The sequence below is a fragment of the Choloepus didactylus genome, chromosome 21, assembly GCF_015220235.1.
Source record: "Choloepus didactylus isolate mChoDid1 chromosome 21, mChoDid1.pri, whole genome shotgun sequence".
Lineage (NCBI taxonomy): Eukaryota > Metazoa > Chordata > Mammalia > Pilosa > Megalonychidae > Choloepus > Choloepus didactylus.
This window is the reverse complement of record NC_051327.1, coordinates 28,630,429-28,646,546: the sequence shown is the minus strand read 5'-3', so window position 1 is coordinate 28,646,546 and position 16,118 is coordinate 28,630,429. Positions and strand designations below refer to the sequence as shown.

The 16,118-nt window shown below is 61.6% G+C and overlaps 4 protein-coding genes, 1 long non-coding RNA gene and 2 other non-coding genes across 7 annotated transcripts; 3 read left to right on the top strand and 4 right to left on the bottom strand.

The window, feature by feature from the left end:
- Nucleotides 1-168: 168 nt before the first annotated feature.
- Nucleotides 169-2,545, bottom strand: RNF151 (ring finger protein 151). Its single transcript, XM_037814979.1, has 3 exons — nucleotides 2,239-2,545; nucleotides 1,841-1,937; nucleotides 169-1,209 (listed from the first exon to the last, which is right to left on the bottom strand). The coding sequence occupies exons 1-3, from the start codon at nucleotides 2,403-2,405 to the stop codon at nucleotides 718-720; spliced, it is 756 nt and encodes a 251-aa protein (XP_037670907.1). The 5' UTR covers nucleotides 2,406-2,545; the 3' UTR covers nucleotides 169-717.
- A 1,030-nt stretch (nucleotides 2,546-3,575) lies between these two features.
- Nucleotides 3,576-4,048, bottom strand: LOC119517916. Its single transcript, XR_005213656.1, has 2 exons — nucleotides 3,950-4,048; nucleotides 3,576-3,683 (listed from the first exon to the last, which is right to left on the bottom strand). It is a non-coding gene; the product is annotated as an uncharacterized LOC119517916 (long non-coding RNA).
- LOC119518358 lies at nucleotides 3,753-3,878 on the bottom strand. The gene has a single exon (XR_005213747.1). It is a non-coding gene; the product is annotated as a small nucleolar RNA ACA64 (small nucleolar RNA).
- A 284-nt stretch (nucleotides 4,049-4,332) lies between the features above and the next one.
- Nucleotides 4,333-6,251, top strand: RPS2 (ribosomal protein S2). The gene is made up of 7 exons (XM_037814976.1): nucleotides 4,333-4,512; nucleotides 4,598-4,687; nucleotides 4,969-5,076; nucleotides 5,319-5,492; nucleotides 5,584-5,743; nucleotides 5,944-6,035; nucleotides 6,135-6,251. Exons 1-7 carry the CDS (start codon nucleotides 4,336-4,338, stop codon nucleotides 6,213-6,215), a joined length of 882 nt encoding a protein of 293 aa, XP_037670904.1. The 5' UTR covers nucleotides 4,333-4,335; the 3' UTR covers nucleotides 6,216-6,251.
- Nucleotides 5,111-5,244, top strand: LOC119518351. The gene has a single exon (XR_005213740.1). It is a non-coding gene; the product is annotated as a small nucleolar RNA SNORA64/SNORA10 family (small nucleolar RNA).
- An 81-nt stretch (nucleotides 6,252-6,332) lies between the features above and the next one.
- NDUFB10 (NADH:ubiquinone oxidoreductase subunit B10) lies at nucleotides 6,333-8,526 on the bottom strand. The gene is made up of 4 exons (XM_037814977.1): nucleotides 8,274-8,526; nucleotides 6,936-7,074; nucleotides 6,613-6,752; nucleotides 6,333-6,499 (listed from the first exon to the last, which is right to left on the bottom strand). The coding sequence occupies exons 1-4, from the start codon at nucleotides 8,419-8,421 to the stop codon at nucleotides 6,396-6,398; spliced, it is 531 nt and encodes a 176-aa protein (XP_037670905.1). The 5' UTR covers nucleotides 8,422-8,526; the 3' UTR covers nucleotides 6,333-6,395.
- A 1,204-nt stretch (nucleotides 8,527-9,730) lies between these two features.
- RPL3L (ribosomal protein L3 like) lies at nucleotides 9,731-16,112 on the top strand. Its single transcript, XM_037813786.1, has 10 exons — nucleotides 9,731-9,901; nucleotides 10,271-10,463; nucleotides 11,390-11,558; nucleotides 12,747-12,882; nucleotides 14,187-14,373; nucleotides 14,475-14,635; nucleotides 14,853-14,954; nucleotides 15,395-15,490; nucleotides 15,717-15,836; nucleotides 16,056-16,112. The coding sequence occupies exons 1-10, from the start codon at nucleotides 9,731-9,733 to the stop codon at nucleotides 16,110-16,112; spliced, it is 1,392 nt and encodes a 463-aa protein (XP_037669714.1).
- Nucleotides 16,113-16,118: the final 6 nt, after the last annotated feature.

The window sequence follows — 16,118 nt, the reverse complement described above, 5'->3', positions numbered from 1 at the left end:
TCCTGCTCCCTCCGGATTCTGGGGTATGGGGACAAACGCGGTCGTTACGGTAACGCTGGTCAATAAATCAGTCGGGTCATTTCGGTCGTTTAAATGTTTACTGAGCAGCTTACGGGCAAGGCACTGTCCTAGGCACTGGGAGACAGAGAAGAAAACGAAACTCCCTGTCCTAGCGTAGGTCGCATTGTAGCCGGGTGCGGCTCGGCTCTTGGCAAGGAATAATAATGCAGTGGCAAGTGCTGTGGAAAGTAGATCCGGGCCGGGGGTGCGCAGGTGGCAGAGGTGGCTTCATTAAGGTGACACCTGAGTGAAAACCTGAGGCGCCGCAGGGAACCTTGCCTTATCTGGGGGCACAGTGCTCCAGGCTGAGGAACGGCCAGTGCAAAGGCCCTGGGGCAGGAGGAGAGTGTAAAGGAAGTAGGTTAGAGATAACGGTGTTCTTTGCGTGCCACTGTGAGGAGTTGCCTCTTACTCTGAGTTCAGGTGCTACCAGCTTCCAAGAGCAGGGAAGAGCCTTCCAAGCTGGGAAAGAGCCAGAGGAAAGGCTCAAAGACTCATTGCTGGGAAGACCTTAAGAGTTCAAGGGAGAAGGGCCAAAGGGTTCGTGCCGGGTGAAGGGAGGAGCTCTGGGAAAGGTAGGCAGGGGCAGCAAGCTCGGACCCGGCATGAGGCCAGAGGTGGGGCAGGCCTGGGCTCCCCGTTTATTTATTCCTCTGTTTACAAGATATCTGGGCCCCGGGCCCCCCACACCCCATCTCCGCTGCTGCCTTCGAGGGCGGCCTCGGTCTCGGCTTCCTCCTCTGGGGTGCCCATGAACAGGGTGCTGTCCTCCTCCAGGAAGTTGCCCAGCTGGGCCAGCTGCCGGCGGATGAGGTTGGTGGTATGGTGCACCCGACGCATGCGCTTCAACAGGCGCGTCAGCAGGGCCCGGCTCTGCTCCTGGCGCTGGCCCCAGGCCTCCCGCAGCTCACGGTAGCAGTTGTGCTGCTCCTGATCGGCTGGGTGCAGGGTGGCCCCGCAGCCCATGGGGCAGCGCCACTGGGCACCATGCTGGCAGTGCTCTCCGTGCTCAGCCAGGGCCCCCCGCGGCACGCGAACCAAGCAGCCCTCATTGGGGCAGGCTGTTGGCTCAAATGGACACGAGTCCTGATGTCCCTTGCGATGGGCTAGGGGGCACGTCACCAAGCAGCCAGCCTCAGAGTTCTTGCACTGGGGGCACACAGATGGCACACCTCGTGAGCCAAACCAAATTAGGCTTTGGCAGCTGGGACCCCCTCAAGCTGCCCACAGAATCCCCTAACCCGTCTCTCCGCATTCAACAGACCAGGGACCAGTGAAGTGTGAGGCCCCAAAGCCTGTCTGACTCCTATGGTGGTGGGGAGAGAACAGTTGGGCAAATACTTAGAGGTGGTCGAGCAGCTAGTTGTCCCAGAGGACATGGGCAGGGCCTGAGTCTTGACAGAGAGGTATATGGCTGGGTTGGTCTGCAGAGTTTGTATGTCAGGCTTTTTTTCTTTCCCTGCACAACCTGAAACCAGTCACTTCCCTCTCTTTGGGCCTCTGTTTCCCTACCTGTAAAATCAGACTGAAGAGTACTAATGCTTCATGCTCTAAAAAATCTCTTATCCCTGTTTTACAGTGGGGACCCCAGGAGCTCAGAAAGTCACACAGCAAGCAAGTGGGAGAGCCGAGATTCACTCGGCCAGGTCTGAAGTCCCCAAGGCTGCACTCTGTGTTGTTGGTACAGCTGGGATTTGGGATTCTCCTCTCCCCCTCTCCTGGCCCTGCCCCACCACCTGCAGGGGTGACAAGAGTGGTGGTAATGGGTGCTGTGAGCTACCTTGACTTCCAGGCGGCCAATGGTTTTCCGGAGCTTATTCACGTGAACCATTCTTTTCTGTTTTACTTCATTCCTACAGCATGGACAGGTCTTTTGTCTGGAAGGAGGTGAGTGGTGGTGGGATTGAGTGTGGACGTGGGAAGGGGGCAAGTGGCAGCAACGTGCCTCCCCCAGCTGGGCCTTTGCTGGGTGACCCCCTCTGTCCCTCCCCTCTCCAGCTCCAGCCAGGGGGAAGCTCTGAGGCCAAGAGTGGCCTCACACCTCTTAGGTCTCTAGGGGGTTTGGTGGCTGAATTTTTTGGGCGTCACCTGTGCTCTACGCCTCTTCCCTCTGTCCCAGGCCTTGGGAGGGGCCCCTACCCCACCTGCCCTCCCAGCCCCACAGGTGTCCGGTGGCACCTGGCTAGCCACCGGAGGATGCACTTCTTGCAGAAGATGTGGCTGCACGGCAACCTCATTGGCCTCTTGAGGACCCCGTGGCAGACGGAGCATAGGAAGTTGCAGTCGGGAGGGCTGACGAAGAGGTTGAGGTCATACCCTCCACTCTGCAAAGGCCGGGCCACCATCAGAACCCAGCCAGGCCCAGGCCCCAGCCCCCACTCCCCACACCTGGAGGGGGCCCCTGGGAGCCCTGAGAGGGGCTGAATGAGCCCCTACTTTGAGGGGGTCCACAGCCCTGGCAGGACCCCTTGCCCATGAGGGCCGGTGACCCACAGTCCCCCTCTTCTCAAGTGTGGAGAGACGCCCAGCCCCGTTAGGCGTAAATCTAAGGGCAAAAGGCAAGGGAGCCCCAGGCTCACCATGATCTGTGCCTGGACAGCAGCTCCACTCCCCGGCCAAGGCACAGGCGCCCCCATTTCATTGCGGGAGTGGGCTGACATCACAGGGGCATTGTCCAGCGCAGACCAATCACAGTGCTGGTCCAGGGGGGCTGGGACCCCACCCTACCCTGCTCTCGCCCCCGCTGCCGGATTACAGGTGAGGCTGGGGCAGCCCCAACCTCACAGGTCCGTGGGGGCTGCTGCCCTTGGGGGTCTGAGAGCTGGTCCACAGGCAGCACTGGGCTGGTCACTCGAGCCTGGAGGGCTGTTTGCAAAGCTTGCTCCCCTCTCCATCCTCAGAGAGCCTGTTCTCCAGACCTCAGAGGCCGCTTCAGACCCTGGCCCATTCCGTCTCTTCCTGAGAAAGGATGCAGAACCTATGACCCTGTCCTCCACTTTCTCAGGGCAGTGAAGACAGAATCCCTACATACCCTGCAGACACCCACAGGTCTCAATATCTGGGCAAACCCATGAGAAAAGGGAAAAATCAACCTGTAGGACTAACATGTTCTCAGAAGAGACATGGAACTGCTGAGCTCAAGCAGGAGAAATCCCTCACAACCTGAAGACCCGAAGCCCTATCCTGAGAGCACTAGTCAGGATAAGGTCAGAGAAAAACTTCATGCTCCCATCGTGGCTAGCAGTTTGCAGGCCCGACCCAACTGCCCTAGCCTAGGGAAACTTCCCTGCCCACGTGGAAGTCTAAACCTTACTCACAGACAAACAGATCAAGGTTCCAAACCGGGCTCTGCCACTTAAGTGATGTGGGACCTCGGACATCACCCAGCGACCCAGGGATGTCCGAAGCAGAGGCAATCCACGTGGTTCTCCCCTCCACAACCCACCGCGATCCGACGGTCAACGCGCATTTTCCAGACTAAGGCGTAGAAGGAGCCCAAGAGCACACAAGGCGGGTCAGTTACACAGCTTTATCGGACGGGAGGGAGGGAGAGCCAGCCCGCCGCCCCCCCACCGCCCGCTGTCCCGGAGGGATCGGCCGCTGAATCCGGGCCTCAGGGCGTCCTGCGGGGAGAGAGCGGGGTCAGAGGCCGGGCCAGGCGGGGGGCCCTCGGTGGGGCTCGGGAACGCGCAGTCTGTCGGGGCCTGGGTTTCACCCGCGCACACCAGGCAGTGGGCGGTGAGCTGAGGCCCCGGTGGCTCTGGGCGCCGAATCTCACCAGCAGCCACGGCCGGAACCGCGGGTGATTTTCAACCAACGCCGGCCTCCCCGCCCACCGCCCCCTGGGCACCGCCGAACGGCCGGGCTCAGACGCCCGAGAAGTGCTCACCTGGCCGGGGACTCGGAGAGCAGGGCGCGCGGCGGGACGCGTGTTCCCTGCAGAGCTGCGCGTCACGTGGCTGCCCCGGCGCAGGCGCACCAAGAGCGGGCCGAGGGGCGGAGCATCTCAGAGCCAATCACAGACTGCTGGCGGGTCTCGGCGGCCTCAGTCTCGAAAGGGCCTCCGAGATGTCGCGATATTTGGCGAGATATAAAAACCACCTCCCGGGCAATCTCGCTCTTTTTCTTTGAGAAAACACGTGAGTTGCCCGCGACGTGGCTGTGCCGCGAGGGTTCGGGCGGTGGGAATCCGCGGACATCGGGCGAAGAGGGTCTCGCGGGCCGCGGATGCCGGGGTCTCGCTGATGTTCCGATTCTTGTCGCTTTCTCCAGCAAATGGCGGATGACGCCGGTGCTGCGGGAGGCCCCGGGGGCTCCGGGGGCCCTGGAATGGGAGGCCGCGGCGGCTTCCGTGGAGGCTTCGGCAGCGGGGTCCGGGGCCGGGGCCGCGGCCGTGGTCGGGGCCGGGGCCGAGGCCGCGGAGCTCGCGGCGGCAAGGCGGAGGACAAGGAGGTAGGTCCTGGGCCGCGCGCGTGCGGTGGGCCCGTGGGCGGCGCCGGCCGGGAGCCTGCGGTCACCGCGCTGTTTCTTCCTCCAGTGGCTCCCTGTCACCAAGCTGGGCCGTTTGGTCAAGGACATGAAGATCAAGTCCCTGGAGGAGATTTATTTGTTCTCTCTGCCCATCAAGGTACCGCGCGATTGTTTTTCTCCTTGATGGGGTGTTGGCCCAGTATGGCTCCTTCCGGGCCCGGGGGCTTGAGCCCCACCATTGCCCAGTCCCTTCCTGTTGAGCTGTGGAGCACAGGTGGCCATGGGCAGGGAGATAGCGAAAAAAGGCTGGGCAGGTGCACAGCCCACTCTTTATGCTAGGAAGGTAGCTAGGTGGGGATCCCGGTCATCGTTGCCAAACATTGGTGTTTGTTTTCAAGGTTGTAACTAGACATTTTGTGAACGTGTCTTGTCTTGCAGGAGTCAGAGATCATCGATTTTTTCCTGGAAACGTCCCTCAAGGATGAGGTTTTGAAAATCATGCCTGTGCAGAAGCAGACGCGTGCTGGCCAGCGGACCAGGTTCAAGGTACAGTGGCCGTCTGGAGTGTGGTGCTCGTAAGGCTCTCTCAGCTCTGCAGAGTTACACCTGACCTGACACGTGTAGCTTTCGTAACGGGGAGAAAGAGAGAGGATCTCCTCGGGACTTCGGATGGGCCTTGCTGTGGCCTTTCTTTCCTCGAGGGGCGCGACAGGTCCTGGAGGGTGATGGATGCTGGGTGGGACAGTGGCCAGGGCTGCACCGCCCCCACCCACACCATTCCTTTGCAGGCCTTTGTCGCCATCGGGGATTACAACGGCCACGTAGGGCTGGGTGTGAAGTGCTCCAAGGAGGTGGCCACTGCCATCCGCGGGGCCATCATCCTGGCCAAGCTCTCCATCGTCCCTGTGCGGCGGGGCTACTGGGGGAACAAGATCGGCAAGCCCCACACTGTCCCTTGCAAGGTAGGGGTTTGGGGAGGCGGTGAGTGGTGGGGTTGGCCAGGTGGTGTGAGCTTCCTCCAGCCCAGCCCTGATGCCCCCATGCCCTGCCCAGGTGACGGGGCGCTGTGGCTCTGTGCTGGTGCGCCTCATACCCGCTCCCAGAGGCACTGGCATCGTCTCGGCTCCTGTGCCCAAGAAGCTGCTGATGATGGCCGGAATCGATGACTGCTACACCTCGGCCAGGGGCTGCACGGCCACCCTGGGCAACTTTGGTAAGTGGTCTGTGTAGGGGCAGCTGAGGGCTTGGCCCACGTTGTGTGACTGCTGCATCTTGGGGAGAGAAGGCACTTCAGTGCACAGCAGATGGGCCCCAGGTGGCTTCTTCCAGGAGCATGACAGCCTCGGTGTAGTTGTGGGTGGGACCTTTTCTCAAGCCATCCCACCAACCCTCCAGATGTTTTCTGTTCTCCAGCCAAGGCCACCTTCGATGCCATCTCCAAGACCTACAGCTATCTCACCCCTGACCTCTGGAAAGAGACCGTGTTCACAAAGTCTCCCTATCAGGTGCTGAGCTGGTGGGAGAGGCAGCCTCGGTGGCGTTGAGAAGCTGGGGACAGGGTGGGAACATGTGGCTGGGACTAAATGCGTCGTTTCTCTCCCCAGGAGTTCACCGACCATCTGGTGAAGACCCACACCAGGGTGTCCGTGCAGAGGACCCAGGCCCCCGCTGTGGCCACCACATAGGCTCTTGTGAGGAAAATAAACGTTTGTGTTCACTGAGCTGTTGAAGCCTTTTCTGTTGGGAGTTGGGGCTAGGGGGGAGGATACTGGCTTGTTGGAAGGATGACATGGAAACATTGGCAGGTTTTATTCTTTATTTGAGGAATACACTGAATGTTACCAGGAACGGCTCTCTGAGCTGCCTCAGGCAGCGGCAGCCTCCTTAGCAGCCTTCCTCTCTGCCAGCATCCTCTGCTTCTGTTTTGCCAGGCACTTCCTGGCAGAATAGTGGGCACCCAGGTCATGATCTGGAAAAGACAGGAGAGGAAGTGAATACACACAAAGACTTTGAACGGGACACCTGAAGTAAGGTATCCCTGGCCCTGGGACCACTACGGAGGGAGGGGACAGGTGCACGCACAGCGGTCGTGGTAGGCCTTGGCCACCTGGGTGAACTGCTCCAGCTCCTTGGCACAGTTCTGCTGGTAGCTCTCGCCCTCCCTCTGCTGGCAGGCCTTCATTCTCTCCTGGATGATGTTGACTATTTCTTGGTCAACTTTGCTGAAAGAAAAAGAAACGTCTAAGGAATGAGTCTGTTGTGCCCGGGGAAAGCAGGGTGAAGCGAGTCTGTGGGGCCGGTGGGAGATGTGCTGGGTATCCCCAAGGAGTGATGGCTCAGCAGGACAAGGTGCTGCCCAAAGCGGATGCCCGGTGACTGCAGGATGCCCAAGGGTGTACACGTACTAGTCCCTCCTCCACTGCATTTCTGCCTCAAACATGCACAAGACGTCCTTCTCCTTGCACTCGGTGATGTCCGGCACACGGCGGAACTGCCGGTGGTAGTAGTAATACCTGTTCTTTGCGTGCTGCTGCTCTATAAACTCTGCAAAGATAAAGGCCCAGACTCAAAGTGGTACATCAGCTTAGGCTAGTTCGGATGGTCTTCTAGATTTCTCACAAACCAAAGAAAGGACAATTTCCTAAACGTTCTGAGCTTTTACAGAAACGGGCAATTTGATTCTCAGGTGTGGGTGGGGCCAGCCTGCCCTGGGAAGGACTGTCCCACCTCACTGGGTGCCCACTGTCTCATCCCATGACAATCCTGTGTGACAGGACAGGCCCCACTTACAGAAGAGGCTGAGGCTGAGGGTCAGGCAGGGCACAACCTGGGTTTGAGCCCCTGCACGCTCCAAGCCCCAGGCCCAGCTCCAGACCCCACCTGCAGCCCCTCAGGACAGGGACCACACCGTGTGGGAACAGGTGGATGGGAAGCCGCAGCCCGAGTTCAAGTCCAGCTCTGGTGTCACAGCCCACCTTCAGGCCTCGGCTTACCCACTCAGTAATTAATAAGCTGGACCTAGTGACATTGTGGGTGGACACATGAAACGGGTTCTAAGAAATTACCCCGAGAAATGGAGCCTGGTCCACCACAGTGGTTCCCAGAGACTTAGGGTTCCGGTGTGCTGGCTCCATCCTCCCTAGCTAGGACCACCATGACAGAAATGTACCCCAAACATCTCTTTGATGTTGAATGGATGAAAGGATTAAAGGCATGAATGAAGCGCCTGCACCCCGGGCAGGGAGAAGCGGCCCTACGGGGTGGGCAACTGAGCTCTTTGCGGAGCAGCCTCCCCATCCTGACCCGAGGTGGGGGGTTTGAGCAGCTCCCAAGCGCGAGCACTCAGGGAGGGGAAGGCAAGTCGCAGCACCGCCAGGCCGGGGGCCGTCAGCCATCACCCGTCCGCCCAGAGCGGGCCAGCGACCACCCTGAGAGCTTGCCCCCAAATCGCGGCGCAGCTGCTGTGCACAACCCACCGTGCATGCATCGCGCCGCAGGGGACCCCGAGATCTCCGCGAGGCCGGAAGCCAGGGTGCCCAGGGCGGGGGGCGCTGGATCCCGGGCCGTGGCGAGCAGGCCGGCGTACGACGCCTGGGGTGCAAGCGGAGGAAGGGGTCCAAGGAGACGGGGGGCCCGAGGGGCCCGGGAGCAGGGGCTTCCGAGGGGCGACGCCCGGGTGACCGGAGCGAGGGAGGGTGCGGTACCGGGGGGCTCGGGGGAGGGCCCGGGGCGGGGGTCCGTACCTCTCACGAGGGTCACGGGCCGGTCCACAAGGAGGTCGAAGGCCTTGCTCAAGTAGGTGATGGGGTTGGGCAGCGAGGTCCGCGGCGAGGGCGCCGGCGTGCGGCGCGGGGGCTCGGGGTACACGTCCTCGTCCCAGCTGTCCGGCATGGCGGCGGCGCGCGGCGGACTCCGCTCTGGGACGCGCCGTCCGGACCTCGGCCTCACTCCCGCGGCCCAGCTCGCCCGCTGCGAAGGACAGCGAGGGCGGTCGCGCCTGCGCACGGGCGGCTGCGGCCGCGCGGCTCCATGGGACTTGTAGTCCTCCGAGCCCCGCCCGCGCCTTGGCAGGGCGCCCCCGCGCGGCACCTCAGCGCCATTGCACCCGTGGCCTCCCTGCTCGGTCGCCGTTCAGGGAGCGCCAACTACGCGCTGGGTGCCAGTCTAAGCGCTTGGGATACAGCAATAAATGGAACTGAATCCCTCGTTATGTTCTACCAGGAGACAGATAATTCAAGTAAGACAGGTAATACTTACTACAGGTAGTAAGTAACAGATGTAATGAATAAGTAAACCACTCAGCACCAGGTATTGCGCTACGGGCAGCAGCAAGAGACACAGCCCTGCTTATGTGCGGAATGCAGTGGAGAGGTGGACTAATAACATGAACAACCAGATGCCCTCCCCTCCAGGAAGTCTTCCGGGATTGCTCTGGGCCCGGCGGGCTGCCCTCTGTAGTCTCCACACCTGGCCAGGCCCACAGCCAGCATCCAGGGAGGGTAGTGGTCTCGTCTCCCACCGGGGGCTGGGCCAGGGACGTGGAGTGGCAACTCTCGAGACCCTCTGAGCCTAGAATCGCAGAAAGGTTGCATTTCAAACCGTGAACTCGTAGAAACACAGACCCTCAGACCCAAACAATCTCAGCATTCTAGCAGCCTGGACTCTCGGCTCACAGACTCTCCGAGACATCTCAGGCCTCCAAAACTCTCTCATTCTACAGCAACAGAACTTTCAAAACAATCTTTGAATTGAAGAGTGAGAGACTTCAAGCCCCTTTTCATTCAAACCGTAAGTTCAAATTTGAGGTTCATAAGGTATGTCAATTTGAAGTTCATTGACGTACGTCAGTGCTCTTGGATCACTGTTGGTGCCAAGGGGTCTCGACCCTCAGTCTTGGCACCTGTGATCCACAGAGACCCCTCTCCCCTCCGACCGCCCTGGACCCGCCAGACCCCACAGCCTGCCGGAGGGAATCCCCTCCGTGAAGCCAACACGGACCTGCCCCAGGTTTTAATAGTCCCAGGGAGTCACAGGAGGCAGAAAACAATCTGGGCAGGACCCTGTCCTGGAGCTGCGGGGGAGAGGAGGACCAGACCTGCCCGTTGCCCATCTGATGCCCCCACCCCCGCCGCCCTGGCCCAGGCCTACCCCTGGCACGGGAGCCCCTGCCCGCCACGGGAGATGACGGAGCTCCCCTGCCATGACGGAGCTCCCCTGCCAGGAGCTAAATCTGGGATCTGGCTGCGGCGTGTCCTGGCACTGCCACTCAGCCTCTGGACCTGCACAGACCGTCCGCCATGGTCAGTGGGGCCAGGGCGAGAGCGGGGGCTGGGTGGGGTCCTCGGGGGTGGAGGGGCTCCCTGGGGAGCAGGTGGGCCTTCAGAGTCTCCCCAGCAGGGATATTCCATGGAGCTGTGAGGAAAGGGGGTGACTGGAGGAGCAGAAAGGGGTCAGAGCCGGGAGGCTGGGCCTAGGGTGGGCAAGGAGATGGACAGACGGCAGCAGCCTGACCCCGGAGCCCTCGGCCGCAGTGTGGATCTGCCGTCCTGGGCCAGCCGTGGAGGCGGGAAGCCTGTGGGTGAGGACAGCTCGTGTCCTGAAGTCACCGCCCTGCCCCTCCTGCCCTGGGCCCGGGTCAGGGGTCTCCACACCCCTCCTCTGGGTCTGCCTCTGGGACCATCACTGCCGCCACCACCAGGGAGACCCCCTGCTCTGACCTCCATCCCCTTCTGCCCCACAGTCCCACCGGAAGTTCTCTGCCCCCCGGCATGGCCACCTGGGCTTCCTGCCCCATAAGAGGAGCCGCCGGCACCGAGGCAAGGTGAAGACGTGGCCGCGGGATGACCCGAGCCAGCCTGTGCACCTGACGGCCTTCCTGGGCTACAAGGCGGGCATGACGCACACGCTGCGTGAAGTGCACCGGCCGGGACTCAGTGAGTCGGCGGAGGGGCCCAGGGGACGTCCCAGTGCTGGGGACTTGGGGGGTGCAGCACAGGGGACCCTGACCAAGTGCTGACCACAGCTGACCCCTCGAGGGGGATTCTGCCATGGTCCCCACTTCAGAAATGAGGAAACCAAGGCCCAGAGCCCTTAAGTACCCTGCCAGTCACCCGTTCGGTCAGCAGAGGAGCTGGGGTTCAAACCAGGTGCCCCCGGCCCTCGCTTCAAGCAGCCCTGCCAGGGTAACTGCACTTTGAGCCATTTCTGGACTGTTTCATACATTCTCACACACACATACACACACTTTTTGTTTTAAGGTCATTATAGACTCACGCCCAGTTGGAAGAAACAACACAGCCACCCCCACCTACCTTTCACCCACTTTCCACCCAACGGGATCATCTAGCCAAACCCCATCACAACCAGGATTCTGGGGTGGACGCGATCCCCCGACCTTATTCCCATCTCCCCGCTTTCACCTGCATTTACCTGCGTGTGTGTTCCACGCGTGGATGGCGGGGTCCCACCTGCAACCGGCCGGGCCATTACAGGGGCCCCTTGCATCACCCTTCATGGCCGTAGCCCCCTCCCGCCTCCCCCACCCCGTCAACCCTAATTTGCTCATCATCACTCCTGAGTGATGTTTTAAACATACACTTCTTTTGTTTAGTGTCAGCTTCAGTAGCAACATCCATGCGATCACGGGTTGTATAATAGCTATGGTGTTTTCTAGAATCCACCAAAGTACATTTATACCTCATAAAGCACCAAATGCTTGCAGTGTCTCACTAAAGGAGCCCGGCCCCCAGCCTCCGGGACCCCACCTATCGCCCGTGGTCTGGTGGGGAAACCGAAGCCGGGAGTGGGACGCAGCTGGAGGTGGCTTCTCCAGGCCCCTCATGCCCTGCGTCTCACCCAGAAATCTCCAAGCGGGAGGAGGTGGAGGCGGTGACGGTCGTGGAGACACCGCCCCTGGTGGTGGTGGGTGTCGTGGGCTACGTGGCCACCCCCCGAGGCCTGCGCAGCTTCAAGACCATCTTCGCAGAACACCTCAGTGATGAGTGCCAGCGCCGCTTCTACAGGGACTGGTGAGTGGCACGGGGGCCGCCTCGGGACCCCAGGGTGGGTGCGCACTTGGTCCCCGTTCCCCGGGCCCCCAGCCATGTGCTGGAACAAAGTGTCAAGAGTGAGTGGAAAGCAGGAATGGGGGTGGTGTCAGTAAAAGATGGGAACTACAGGACAGAGAGAAAAGACGAAGCAATTACTCGAATCCTCAGGTTAAATAGAGGGTTCATTTGCTGGCATGTCCAAGTCGGCTCTGAGCTTCCTAGCAGCCAGGGTGAAAAGGAAACAGCTGACCGACACTCTTGTCATCAGAAAGGAAGAGGCATCCTTGGACCTCAAATCTCAAATCTTTTCTGGTACTTGGGCCCAAAAGGGAAGACCCACCTGTCTGTGGAGCCTCACAGACACCTCACCTCCCGATGGCGGCAGAGGCACGGCCCAGCCCCAGCCCTCTCACGGAGGTGATAAGCTTGGGCTCTGGAGTTAGAGCTGGCTGTGTGACCCCTGGCAAGCTGGCTGGCGTCTTAGAGCCTTGCAGCCTGCACCCCACTGACCCACTATAAAATGGGGTGAGTGGTCCCTGCGTCGTGGGGCCACTGTGAGGATTCTATGAATGAAGCGTGCCAAGGGCTGGGCGGAGTAAGTTCTCAGCAAATGCTGGCTCCTCATTTTCACTGTTTCTGTTCCCAATTTGCCCATCGTCCAGAGACTAACTTCCGTGAACCTCTATTTCTTCATCGGTGCAATGGGGATAAGTCTCTTCCTTCCAGAGTTCCTGGGAGGGTACAGAAACAATGTGTCCCGAGCCCGGAGGCCATGTTTCATGCATCACCAGTGCCACTGGCAGCCAGGCAGTGTGGCCAGGTGGGGTCAGACCCCAGTGCCCACGCCGCAGGGCTGGTCCCCCGCAACCAGCTTCCCCGAGCTCCTGCACAGCTGCGGCCCATGCTCACGCCCCAGGGGATGGGGAGGATGCCCACTTTACAGAGGAGAAACCGAGGCCTGGAGTTGGAGGGACAGTCTGTGCTTAAAGATGGGGACAGAACCAGTGCCGGGCTCAAGTGGCCTCCCCGGGAAGGCAGCAGGCAGGAACGGAGGGAGGGGTTCCTTGTCCTGAGCCCCCAGCTTGGTGGGCTGTGGGGGTGAGGGCAGGGCAGACCTGGGGAGCCGTCCCGGCTGGTGCCGCTCAGCGGCCTCCCCTCCGCACCCAGGCACAAGAGCAAGAAAAAAGCCTTCACCAAGGCCTGCAAGAGGTGGCGGGACGCTGACGGCAAAAAGCAGCTACAGAAAGACTTTGCTGCCATGAAGAAGTACTGCAAGGTCATCCGGGTCATTGTCCACACCCAGGTCGGCCGCCCCACCCACACCCCACCCCACCCCCGTCAGACAGGGCCCCCCACCCGGACACCAGCTCCCCACCCCCACTGCCACCCCAGCTCCCAGGAGCCCTGGCAAATGTCAGCCTAAAAATACCATGGGCCTCGGGCGCAGGCCCAGCGGGTTTGCTGAGCAGCCACACTGGCCGCCTGCAGCCCCGGGGCCACCAGGCGTCAGTGCATTCTGGGGGGCTGGGGGGCATCGGCCACGTTTACCGGCAAACCGAGGCCCCAACGTGCCCAGAAAGGGCTGGGTCTCCTGCCAAATGTCCCACGGGGTGGGCTGGCAGGTGTGTGTGCGAATCAGCGTTTGTCCCCGGGTCTGCCTGGAGGTGGGCTGACAGGTGACCCACAACCTCCCAGCCTATTCTGGAACATTCCTTGGGCATCTTCCTCACCTAGGCCCCAGAGCAGCATCTCCCACCCCCACGCCTTACTAAAGCCTCCCACACCCCCTGCCAGCCCCTTCTGCCCACTTGCTCTCACACTTGCAGTTCACTGGTGAATGACCATCTTCCTCGCTACACATGGGCTCCAGGGGGCAGGGGCCATGGCTGCCTTGTCTCCAGCACCCACCAAGAGCCGGGTACACCGTCGGTGCTCCGTAGGAACTTATCAAGCATTAGGCTGTGACCGAACAGCATCCCTGCTTCCCCATGCGCCCCCCCCCCCAAAGCCTGTGCCTCACCCAGCGGTTGCCAGAAGTGCTTAAAAATATGAGTCGAATCATGTCACACCTGCACTTGGAATGAAGCCCAAGCTCCTCTCCCTGGCCCGGCCCCCACCCGCCTCGGACCCCTTCCTGCGCCACACTCCGTCTCCTCCAGGGCCTACCCACACTGGTGGCCCTTCTGCTCCACCAGCCTCAGAATTACCCCCCACAGGGGCTCTGCACACACTGTTCCCTCTGCCTGACCAGGGTCTCCTTGCTATAATGGTCCCCTCGTAGGAGAGGCCCTCCTGAGCACCCCACCAGAGATAATACCCCCTCCCGAAGTCTGTCCCTCTCCAAGGGTTTACTCAGCCTCATTATGTCCTCTGATGACTCAGTGGCTCTGTGGGGGCTGGTACCCTGTCTGCTTCATTTCGGGGTGTCCCCCAGAGCCTAGCACAGCACACAGCACCTAGATGGGGCTCGGGAACATCTGTGGAACGGGTGCTTGAGGGAGAGCTTGATGGGGGGTAGGGGTGGCCCCCGGGACCCCGCCGGCCACACCAGGTCATGTAGACTGGGGTACGACCCCCGAGAACTGAGCTGCTGGGCTGCATCTGCAGATGAAGCTGCTGCCCTTCCGGCAGAAGAAAGCGCACATCATGGAGATCCAGCTGAACGGCGGCACAGTGGCCGAGAAGGTGGCCTGGGCGCAGGCCCGGCTGGAGAAGCAGGTGCCAGTCCACGGGGTGTTCAGCCAGGGAGAGATCATCGACGTCATCGCCGTCACCAAGGGCCATGGCGTCAAAGGTAGCGTGGGGACAGGGGGTGGGGGACGGCTCTGGGGAGGGCTCCCTGGAGGGGGCAGGGGGCGGGCTGGCCCCTCAGCCATGGCCCCCCACCACCCGCAGGGGTCACGAGCCGCTGGCACACCAAGAAGCTGCCACGAAAGACCCACAAGGGGCTGCGCAAGGTGGCCTGCATCGGGGCCTGGCACCCCGCCCGCGTGGGCTGTTCCATCGCCCGGGCCGGCCAGAAGGGTTACCACCATCGCACGGAGCTCAACAAGAAGGCAGGCCGCAGCCCGGGGGCGGGGAGGGGGTGCCCCGCATCAGCACGGGCTGGGGGGTGGTGCGTGTGCGTGACCTGGCTAGTACCACTCCCCCCACAGTTCTGAAATGCCCCCAACAGCACCTGGGTAGAAGCGAACTTGGCCGATGGGCACAGACAGGCGGCTGGCCCCTGGGGGGGCCCCCTGCTACCCTCAGCGTGCCCTTTGGTCCTGGCAGATCTACCGCCTCGGCCGGGGGCTGCACGTGGAGGATGGGAAGGTGGTCAGGAACAATGCATCCACCAGCTACGACGTGACTGACAAATCCATCACGCCGCTGGTGAGGATGGGCGGGGGGGCAGGCCCAGGGCCCCTGACTGATGGAGAGTGATGTGGGGCCTGGAGGGCCCTCTCCCTGCTGCCCAGGCACCCTGCTGTTCCCCACACCCCCAGAGCCTCTTTGGAGGCAGCTGATACCCCAGGGCTGTCACAGAAGCGTGGAGACCTCAAACTGCAGCTCCAGTATGTAACAGCTGCAAGGCATGGAATGAGCCCTCTCTGAGCCTCAGTTTCCCCATCTGTAAAATACAGATTGTCACTGAGATGCTGCACAGGTGGGACCTGGCAGGTGGCGAGGTGCTGCCCGGATGACAGGTGGCCACATAGGCCCCTGGAGGTGTCCCCCTCCCCCTGGGCGAGGGGGTTCTCCTAGGGCCCCCAGGTGCCCCTAGATTGGCACCCCTTTCCTGGGCCTTGCCCCTGACCAGGCCTCCCCTGCAGGGCGGCTTCCCCCACTACGGGGCAGTCAACAATGACTTCATCATGCTGAAGGGCTGCATCGCCGGCACCAAGAAGCGGGTCATCACACTGAGAAAGGTCAGGCCATGGCGTGGTGGCCTGGGGAGGGGGTCCCCTGGGCCTGCCTGCCCTGTCCTCCAGCCAGGTGGGTGGGTGGAACTCACTGGGAAGGAGGAGTCCGGCAGGAGCTGGGTGAGCAGCACTTTCTGGGCAGGGGCACCCAGGAGCAGAGGTATGGCCTGGGGGCGACAGGTGGCAGGGTTACTGTCTGGCCTCAACACCCGCCTCTCCCATGGGTCCCCAGTCCCTCATGGTGCACCACAGCCGCCAAGCCCTGGAGCACATCGAGCTCAAGTTCATCGACACCACCTCCAAGTTCGGTCACGGCCGCTTCCAGACAGCCCAAGAGAAGAGGGTCTTCATGGTGAGCGCGACGCCCCTCTGCTGTGGCCCCCTGGGTCTCTAAGCCCGCCTCCCGCGGGCCTCGGGGTGGGGATGCTGGAGCCGTGGGGGAGCCAGGGACCCCCTGCCCTCACAGGAGGGGGTGCCTGGAGGCGTCCACCCCCGGCGCCGATCCCGCCTGGCAGAGAAGCCAGGGGAGGCCGGCCCGGGTGACCAGCGCGCCCCGCGCCCCTCTCTCCAGGGACCCCAGAAGAAGCATCTGGAGAAGGAGAAGCTGGAGACCTCGGGAGACCTGTAGGCGCGG

Coding starts and splice junctions, on each gene's coding strand:
- RNF151 (XM_037814979.1), bottom strand. CDS start 2,405: ATGGTGGCCCGGCCTTTGCAGAGTGGAGGGTATGACCTCAACCTCTTC. Junction 1,938..2,238: donor ATCCTCCGGTGGCTAGCCAG/GTGCCACCGGAC, acceptor ACCTCCTTCCAG/ACAAAAGACCTGTCCATGCT. Junction 1,210..1,840: donor TTGGCCGCCTGGAAGTCAAG/GTAGCTCACAGC, acceptor GTGTGCCCCCAG/TGCAAGAACTCTGAGGCTGG.
- RPS2 (XM_037814976.1), top strand. CDS start 4,336: ATGGCGGATGACGCCGGTGCTGCGGGAGGCCCCGGGGGCTCCGGGGGC. Junction 5,493..5,583: donor CCCACACTGTCCCTTGCAAG/GTAGGGGTTTGG, acceptor TGCCCTGCCCAG/GTGACGGGGCGCTGTGGCTC. Junction 5,744..5,943: donor GGCCACCCTGGGCAACTTTG/GTAAGTGGTCTG, acceptor TCTGTTCTCCAG/CCAAGGCCACCTTCGATGCC.
- NDUFB10 (XM_037814977.1), bottom strand. CDS start 8,421: ATGCCGGACAGCTGGGACGAGGACGTGTACCCCGAGCCCCCGCGCCGC. Junction 7,075..8,273: donor GCCCGTGACCCTCGTGAGAG/GTACGGACCCCC, acceptor TTATCTTTGCAG/AGTTTATAGAGCAGCAGCAC. Junction 6,500..6,612: donor CAAGGCCTACCACGACCGCT/GTGCGTGCACCT, acceptor TGTCTTTTCCAG/ATCATGACCTGGGTGCCCAC.
- RPL3L (XM_037813786.1), top strand. CDS start 9,731: ATGACGGAGCTCCCCTGCCAGGAGCTAAATCTGGGATCTGGCTGCGGC. Junction 9,902..10,270: donor AGGGGCTCCCTGGGGAGCAG/GTGGGCCTTCAG, acceptor TCTGCCCCACAG/TCCCACCGGAAGTTCTCTGC. Junction 10,464..11,389: donor AGTGCACCGGCCGGGACTCA/GTGAGTCGGCGG, acceptor CGTCTCACCCAG/AAATCTCCAAGCGGGAGGAG.